At 40.1% G+C, this 8,185-nt stretch overlaps 1 protein-coding gene across 1 annotated transcript in view; it reads left to right on the top strand.

The window, feature by feature from the left end:
- The first annotated feature begins 372 nt into the window (after nt 1-372).
- Nucleotides 373-8,185, top strand: part of PKHD1 (PKHD1 ciliary IPT domain containing fibrocystin/polyductin) — a 414,564-nt gene continuing 406,751 nt past the window's right edge. Inside the window, exons 1-4 of the mRNA XM_045543725.1 lie at nt 373-514; nt 2,890-3,025; nt 4,707-4,784; nt 5,403-5,553. Of these exons, the coding sequence (XP_045399681.1) occupies nt 2,974-3,025; nt 4,707-4,784; nt 5,403-5,553 (281 nt within the window). The 5' untranslated portion in view covers nt 373-514; nt 2,890-2,973. The remainder of the gene's footprint in view (nt 515-2,889; nt 3,026-4,706; nt 4,785-5,402; nt 5,554-8,185) is intronic.

Below are 8,185 nucleotides of genomic sequence, written 5' to 3'. Positions count from 1 at the left end.
CTGCTCAAATACTGGCTTTCTGAGTCTGTCTTCTGGATGCCAAGCTGGAGTCTGCTCAAGCCTGGGGACCAGCCTCTAGTGGCCCTCTCTCCTGGGCCACCTGTTCGGTCACTGATTTACTGGCCAATTCTTTCAATGTTGAATGCCTGTCTGTCCCATGTGTGGACTCTTACTTAGAATTCTCGTCTAGGGTAAAGCAATCAGTGGAGAAAAATGCAAGACACCCTTTCTGTGGTCATTAATAAAGGGCCCCGAGGAAAAAGCCTAAGTAGCTTGTGTTAATCATTAAACTTGCCCTATGGTCAGCTCTGAATTTTTACTCTGGTACACGTTTGGCTGGGACACAAACAAGTTAGGTGAGTTATAGTCTGACATGAGTGAGTTATCTGCACGGTAGCTGCAGGCTGGGCTCTAACCAGATAACACCGCGGTTCTTGGCAGAGAGAAACAAGATCATTTAGAAAGGAAAGATAATTTCTCCTTTGAGTCGCAACGAGACAGAAACAGAAAAAAGGTACTGTTTGATTCAGAAAAGTCTCTGCTCTCTGTTTCCTAGGTATGTACCTCTTGTTGACATTGTGGGACAAAAGGAAATGGAAAATCTGTAGTAGCACCTTGCAGCTTTGTCTCTCAATGTCCCCAAGGAGGGGAAGCCAAGAGGGAAGAAGGGGAAGAAAAGTAGAGGGAAGAGAGAGAGGGGGACTAGGGGAGAAAGAGAATGTGACTAAACACACACAGCTCTCCTCTGTGCTTGAAAATTTTCTGATTCAAAGAAACAAAAGGAGACTGGGTTTATTTTTAGGAAGGATCAGTGGATTGGCTAATCCACGCTAAGAAAACTTACATTTATTACAGACTTGGTTGCTCTATTTCAGAGGAAAAGATGCAAGTCTGAACATAGGGTTTTAAGAAAATCAATGTGTGAATGTTTATTTCCATTGTTCCAAGCTTGGGGTTGGTGCTGAAATGAAATAAATGGTAAAATCATGCAGCTGGATGGAAAACAGAGTCTCTTGGGCCAAGTACGTTCTGTTGGGTGGAAGGAGCAAGTCACATCCCCTGCTTTTGGGCTAAGTAGCAAGTACTCCTGGTTACCTTTCTCTACGCAGTAGATGTATTTCTGAAAATTGTATATTTGTAAATCTAATACTATTCCAAATAGATGTAAAGATGTAGTGACTTCTGAAACTTATGGAAACACTTGCTGAATCCACTTGAAAATTTTAGAATTCCTTTCCTAAATGCAGGTGGCCTCTACTCTTACTCCATTCGGTAGTGACTTCAGGGCAGGTACACAGATTATTTGCCTGTTTTCCCAGCTCTTAGCACAGTACTTGGCATATGCTAGGCATATCATAAATATTTGCAGTGTTGAATTAAATATAAATAATTTTATATTTTGGGTTATTTCAATCAGGACATATCTGTAAGATGAGTTTATTCTACATGTTTTTGGAGATATTATTTTTCTGGGAGTTTATTGTGGCTTTTTTTTTTTTTTTTGGAGATTGAGTCTCGCTCTATTGCCGGGGCTAGAGTGCTGTAGCATCAGCCTAGTACACAGCAACCTCAAATTCCTGGCTCAAGCAATCCTTCTGCCTCAGCCTCTCGAGTATCTGGGACTACAGGCATGTGTCACCATGCCCAGCTAATTTTTTCTATGTATTTTTAGTTGTCCAGCTAATTTCCTTCTATTTTTTTTTTTTTTTTTTAGTAGAGACGGGGTCTCGCTCTTGCTCAGGCTGGTCTCCAACTCCTGACCTCGAGCAATCCTCATGCCTCAGCCTCCCAGAGTGCTAGGATATTGTGGCTTTTATATTTTCTGAAATGGCATAGCTACTTCTCAGTCTTTTCTTACAAATATACGTTAAATGTATATTTAGTTATATATGTATATGTGTTTAATTTTTCAAACTTTCAGAAAACTTCAGAACCAGTATTTTTAAGGGGATTTAGTCTGTGCCATGACTTGGGGGTGCTGGAGAGACAGGCGGCAGGGTGCTAAGGCATGCATGCCAGCTTCCAGCCTGTCTTCCGTGGGTTCTGGCCAACCCACACAAGTATGAAAGCCATTTCTCTCAGATAGGTAAATCGAGGTTGAGGGTATTTAAATATGTATTCATGAATTTGAATTTACTGAACCCTGCTTTGGACCTTTGCACTAAGAAGGTTGTGGAAATAGCAGACTGGTCCCTGGGTCTCTTCAAAATAGTGTGCTATCTAGAAGGAGAGGCATACGTGGTACCATATTATCTGGTCCAGGCTTATAGACATCAGCCAGAGGCTCATGGGGGAAGGTGGGTGAGAACTGGAACGGCTGAGGAAGGAGTCAGTGGAGGAGGGGGCTCCTGAGCAGGGCCACGAAGGAGGGCTGGGATCTCGTGAGGCTACGGAGCGAGTTTAGAAAATCTGGGAAGGACCAGCAGGGGCCACGGCAGAGGCTCATGCGTGCCAGGCTTGTCTGAGGAGAACAGCAGGGCTGCAGTGCAGGTTCAAATTGGAGAGCAGCTCCAGGGAGAGCTGGAACTGGAGGATGGGGCAAAGCAAAACCCCACCATTTACTAGTATTTTAATATCTAGAACTTATTTTTAAAAATTCTGCTTTTGTTTAATAGTGAGTTAATGGAAGAGTTTATCATTGATCCAACTTAAACATGCATAAAATAAGCTGGTGGGACAAGGCAGGAGCAGAGTGGTAATGGCTTTATATAAGATTTTTTAGATGATCCTTTTCCCCTGAGCTTGGAAAGATGGTGGGCCATTAGTTCACCTAATGGTAAAGACATTGGGGCCATATTTATACCATATGTCCTTAATTTCCCAAGTTTCAGTACAGCAAGAGTACAGAAGCAAAAATGATACTAATTTTTTACTTTACTCTTTATAAAGCACAAAAGCTATGTTGCTCCAATCAAAGCTGAAAATGCTTTTAATGTCTGAGCAATCTTGAAAGGGTTGATTGAAGTGGACACAATGACTACCTGGCTGATGTCTCTGATGAGTATTGAAGTTCTACTTTTGGCAGGTAAGTAGAATGTGTTTTTGAAGGGATTACAAATAAGAACACCATAGGTTATTTTGAGAACTATTATTGATATTTAAAATATTATATATTTTGGTTGTATACCATAAATATTCACAATTTTTACTTATTAATTGAAAAATTGGATTAAAAATATTGTTTTGGGAGATGCTGAAGTATTGCTTTTGGGTTTAACTTTTCTGTTCAGTAATTATTTTTCTGTGTTTAGTAGCTGAGGTTACATACTAAATTGTTATTAACATATACTTCGACTTTTAGTGGCCAGTGGAGGTTGCTGGCATAGTTCAGAGCTTTTAATAATAACTTATAACCTTTCTTTTATAATTCCTTTTTGGGCTATATGATGTAATTCTCTTTAGGTTTTACTGCTCTACCTTTGCAAAGGGAGTAACTTATCGTAGTGATTAATGACTATTTGTATTAAAATCTCCTTTTCTCAAATCATGTTGCTAATTTTGTCTAGATTTGGTTAACCTCTGTATGTTTTTATGGCATTTGTTTTTGGTCTTCTGTAGATATTAATAGAACTATCTAATTTTGGAGGGCTGGGGATGGTCTAGTCTGGCCACGGCTGCAGTTATGTTAATATGAAAGGTTCCCCACCGCCCTTGGGGATGCCGTGCTCCACCTGCATATCTGTACATGAAGCCCTGGGCTAGCCATCGTTTCTGATATGGAAACGTATAAAGTGTTCTGCAGATAACAATTTCCTTGCTTATTACCTCACTAAGGAGCTGACTGGTTTTTGCTGGCTTCCTGGAAGTGGCTTTGCCTTCACCAAGCCAAGTTCAGGAACATCGTCAAAGACGGAGGGATTGATTAAGGTCATGCTCAGCTGATGGTCTATATGGGAGAACCCAATCTAGCATGTGAATTCCATACTGTTCTTTTTTGAAAAAAGGATTTTCCAGCAAAATGATCCATGCTTCAGCCCCTCTCTGAGCAGACAAGGCAAAAATCTAGAGAATTTGTGTTCATTTGTGAAGTCATTCTGATCATGAGGGGAAACTAGAGGACAGTGCCCTAAACAGGAGAACTGAAATATGGACAACTTCCCGAAGTCTCTCCTCTCCAGGAAGAGGAAATAAGCGATGATCTTTACAGTTAAATGTGGCCACCTGATTAAAGAGTGGGAACGATCGGAGAGGGAGATTGCAGGGGTTCAGTTAGGGCCCGAGTGTGTCCCTGAGGCTTTTTCCAAAGGAAGTAGAAATTTAGGATTGATCTGATAAACACTGGGTTTCTGAATGTCCAAGATAAGAAGGATCAGTCAGAATCTTCCTTAAAATGGGGCAGGCACACCAAAAGCCCTGACTTAAGCGTTATGCAAGGTATCCATGTAATAAAAACACTTGCACCCCTTAATATTTTGAAATAAAAACAAACCAAAAAAAAACCAAAACAAAACAAAAAAACAAACAACAAAAAATGGGAGTTCTGAAGGTGTGTTCCTCAGACCAGCAGCACTTGGTTAGAAATGTAAATTCTTGGGCCCCTCCCCAGACCTACGGAACCAGAAACTCTGAGGGTGGGGCCCAGCGATCTGTGCTTTATCAAGATCTCCTGGTGATTCTGATGCATACTAAATTTTGACTTAAAACACTGGGAAGCCAGTGGATTGAACCTGACCTTCAAAACCTGTATCTTTCTCACTTGTTTACAGTACCTTGCTTGAGTTTACGTATTGAACCTGGAGAAGGCAGCCTTGCAGGGGGAACATGGATCACAGTCATTTTTGATGGTAGGTATGGGTTTTACCAAGTGCAAGTTTCTTATTTATTGATCCACAATGCTAAAGAATATCAATGTTTGGATTTCTTCCTTGTGTAAGGACAGGTGTAAAAGAGGGTCTGAAGGGCGGTGGACAGACTGAGCGACTGTCTTTGCAGATGCTCATTGCTAATGTCGCAGAAGCAAGGCACGTCACCCTGCTACAAGTCTGTGTCCACTGTCTCACCGCAAGCTATGGGATGGGACTCTGGGAACCCTAAATGAGATGATGAGGCAGTGCATAGCTTAGTACTTGGTAATATGTTCCCTGGAATTTTCCTTATTCTATACTAGTATACTTGGAGCTTCTTAACCGTGTTTAGCATACCCAGCTGTAGCACAGTAAGGAATACATTTGAGGGCTGAAAAATTCTTTTCTAGATTTAGGTGGACCTGAAAAGAGAAGACTATTTTATAAACTCATAAATGAGAAAACTGCTTTATACAACAGTCACGAGGAAATGAATATTAATTTAATCCTTAGGCAAATTCAATGTCTTACATTGCCCCCATGTGGCCACATTTTGCATTACCTTGTGTGGATTATAATTCTGCTCAGCCGGAGATTTCCCCTTTCCCTTGTGTTTAGGTTTGGGGTCGAGTGTCCTTTACCCCACCAATGGCTCTCAACTGGAGATACACCTGGTGAACATGAACCTGGCCGTGCCTGCACTGCCGAGTATCCCCTGTGACGTCTTTCCTGTCTTCTTGGATTTGCCTGTGGTGACATGCCGGACCAGGTATACCTGTCTGGAAGTAGGAAGACTGGACAGGAAGTGGGCTTTTGCTCATCTCAGCAGCCTTCAGTGATGTCTTAGAGGAACTCCTGCTGTGCCTGCAATTATGGCTATTGTTTTTAAAAATATTCCATGTAAATATACTTCTTAAAAGGTCTCTACCAGGGATTTAGGGCTTAAGGGAAGATGAGAGTATGGCGAAGAATTTTGAGATATTTGTGAGGAAGGACTGGGTTATGTTTCCATTTGTTTTTTGCAAGGAGTTCTGTGGCTAAGATTTTAATAAATGGTGACATTTTGCCACCCAAAATACTCATCATTCGGAATAGGCATAATCATAATGATTTTGCATAAACCCCAAACCAGTTAGAAAGCAAATCTTCTTCAGGCTCAGTTTGTTTGTTGAGTTTGATATTACCTCTATTTAGGAAATATTTTTATAGGATTCCAGGTGATCTATTATTCTACTTAAGTTTTTGTTAGCCTATGAAGTTTACGTTAGTTCCTTCTTTCTTTACTGGTGTCTTAGACATGCTGCATAAAAGTGGCTCGTTAGTTAAGAGAAAAAACATTACCATTTCCTTTTCTGTTCCCTCTTTCAAGAAGACTCCCCTTCTTCCATTTTTGCCTGTAGAAACCCACCGACCATATTACAAATGACATCTCTTCCCTGAACACCCAACTGTCATTTTTCCCTTCCTTGGAAGAGGAAGAAGGAACACCTTTTAGTAATTCATCCACAGGGTGTATGTGTGTTCACCCACACTTTGTTGTACAGTTCATCACTCTGAAGGGAGACCTTGTGTAATTTACACAAAGACACAGCAGGTGTAGCCTTGGTGACCCTGTTGCTTCAGACCTGAGTTTCTTACATGTCAGTTGTCCACTTGGCAGATTCATACTCAGAAGTAAGTGCTTTGAGGACAGAAGGTGTGTTTAATCTTACCATTGTAGTCTTTATGACGTATTTTATGATACCTTATGAGTAGAAGATGCTCAATAAATATCTGTTCTACTGAACTTCCTTAGAGCACTACTGTTGGTTTTAAAACTGGGTGATATATTTTCCTTAGGTTTTATGGTATATGTGGGCATAGACTTTCTGCAAGGGCTTGCCATGAAATAAGTCAAAACTCTAAAGATTTGTATGATTTTAGGATGCACCATTGATTTTATGTCATCTTTTTTGAAGAAAAGAAATGTTATCCTCTTAAATATACTCATTGATTGGAAGCTGAATATCAAGTTCAATTAACATTCAATTGTAAAAATATGTACACTTTATCATCAATGCAATGCTGTTCATACTCACTATCATAAAAAGACATACTTGCTTTCTCCAAAGCACCCATGGCAATATCAAAATCAACACTGCCCAATCAAAATATAATGTGAGCACTAATGTAATTTAAAATTTTCTAGTAGCCACATTAAAAAGTCAAAAGAAACAAGTCAAATTAATTTTAATAATATATTTCATATAACCCAATATATCCAAAATATTATTTTTTAATATGTAATCTATATGAATTATTAATGAAATATTTTGTATCCTTTTTTGCATACCAAGTCTTCAAAATCCAGAGTGTATGTTACACTCATAGGGTATCTTAATTGGGACTACCCACATTGCAAGTGCTCAACAAGCACATAAGGCTAGTGGCTGCCACAATGGACAGTTCAGACTTAAATACTGAAGGTCATACCATTTTGTTGGTAACATTTGGAGAGGAGGTACTTCTTAAATCAGGCTTCTTTTTTTATCCATCATATTCCCCTCTCACTAAAATCAACATGAATGACAGCCTCAAGTGGCAAAGAAACCACTGTGATATTTGTGAAAAGAGAAGAGAAAGTCCAGGACACTCCATCTTGATGGGTACATGAAATGTCTATGGGCTGCTTGGATGATTATAAAATCAAGAATTTTTAGCTCAATCTCTTTCGTTAGACAGATCTTAGAATTCAAGCCCCACTTTGCCCTTAACTTTTGGTGCTCATATACATAAGTCTCTTAATCTACCTGGAACTGTCATTTTTAAAAAATGGAAACTGAGAATAGATTATCTATCAAAGTTCTTTAGAGACATGGTCTCACTCTGTCACCCAGGCTGGAGTGCAGTGGCGTGATCATAGCTCACTGTAATCTTGAACTCCCAGACTCAAGTGATTACTGCGCCTCAGGCTCCTGAGTAGCTGGGACTACAGGTGCAAACCACTACACCTGGATAATGTTTCTATTTTTTGTAGAGACAGGGGTCTCACTATGTTGCCCAGGCTGGCCTCAAGCGATCCTCCTACCTCAGCCTCCCAAAGTGCTGGGATTACAGGCTTGAGCCACCAGGCCCAGCCCTTTCCAATTCTTAAAGTCCTATTCTGAGAAAAAGGACAGATTAAAAAAAATTTCAGGTTGTTATGGAGGATGGTCCATAAAAAAATACTTTCAGGGATTTTCAACAACAACAAAAAGTCATAACTTCTTTTGCTGAAGGATCCAGTCTTTAAAGTCTAGAAATTATGAGTGGATCTAGGAGGTGAAAGGTGAAATACAGGAATCCTTAGTTGGCTCTGTTTCACAAGGGCAGGGAGGGAATTTGAAGTGGTTAAGTGGGCCTCCAGTTTTGGAAATTCATGG

The sequence above is a fragment of the Lemur catta genome, chromosome 2 (genome assembly GCF_020740605.2).
Source record: "Lemur catta isolate mLemCat1 chromosome 2, mLemCat1.pri, whole genome shotgun sequence".
Classification (NCBI taxonomy): Eukaryota; Metazoa; Chordata; class Mammalia; order Primates; family Lemuridae; genus Lemur; species Lemur catta.
The sequence above is the reverse complement of the archived record's forward strand: the minus strand, read 5'-3'. Positions and strand labels throughout refer to the sequence as shown.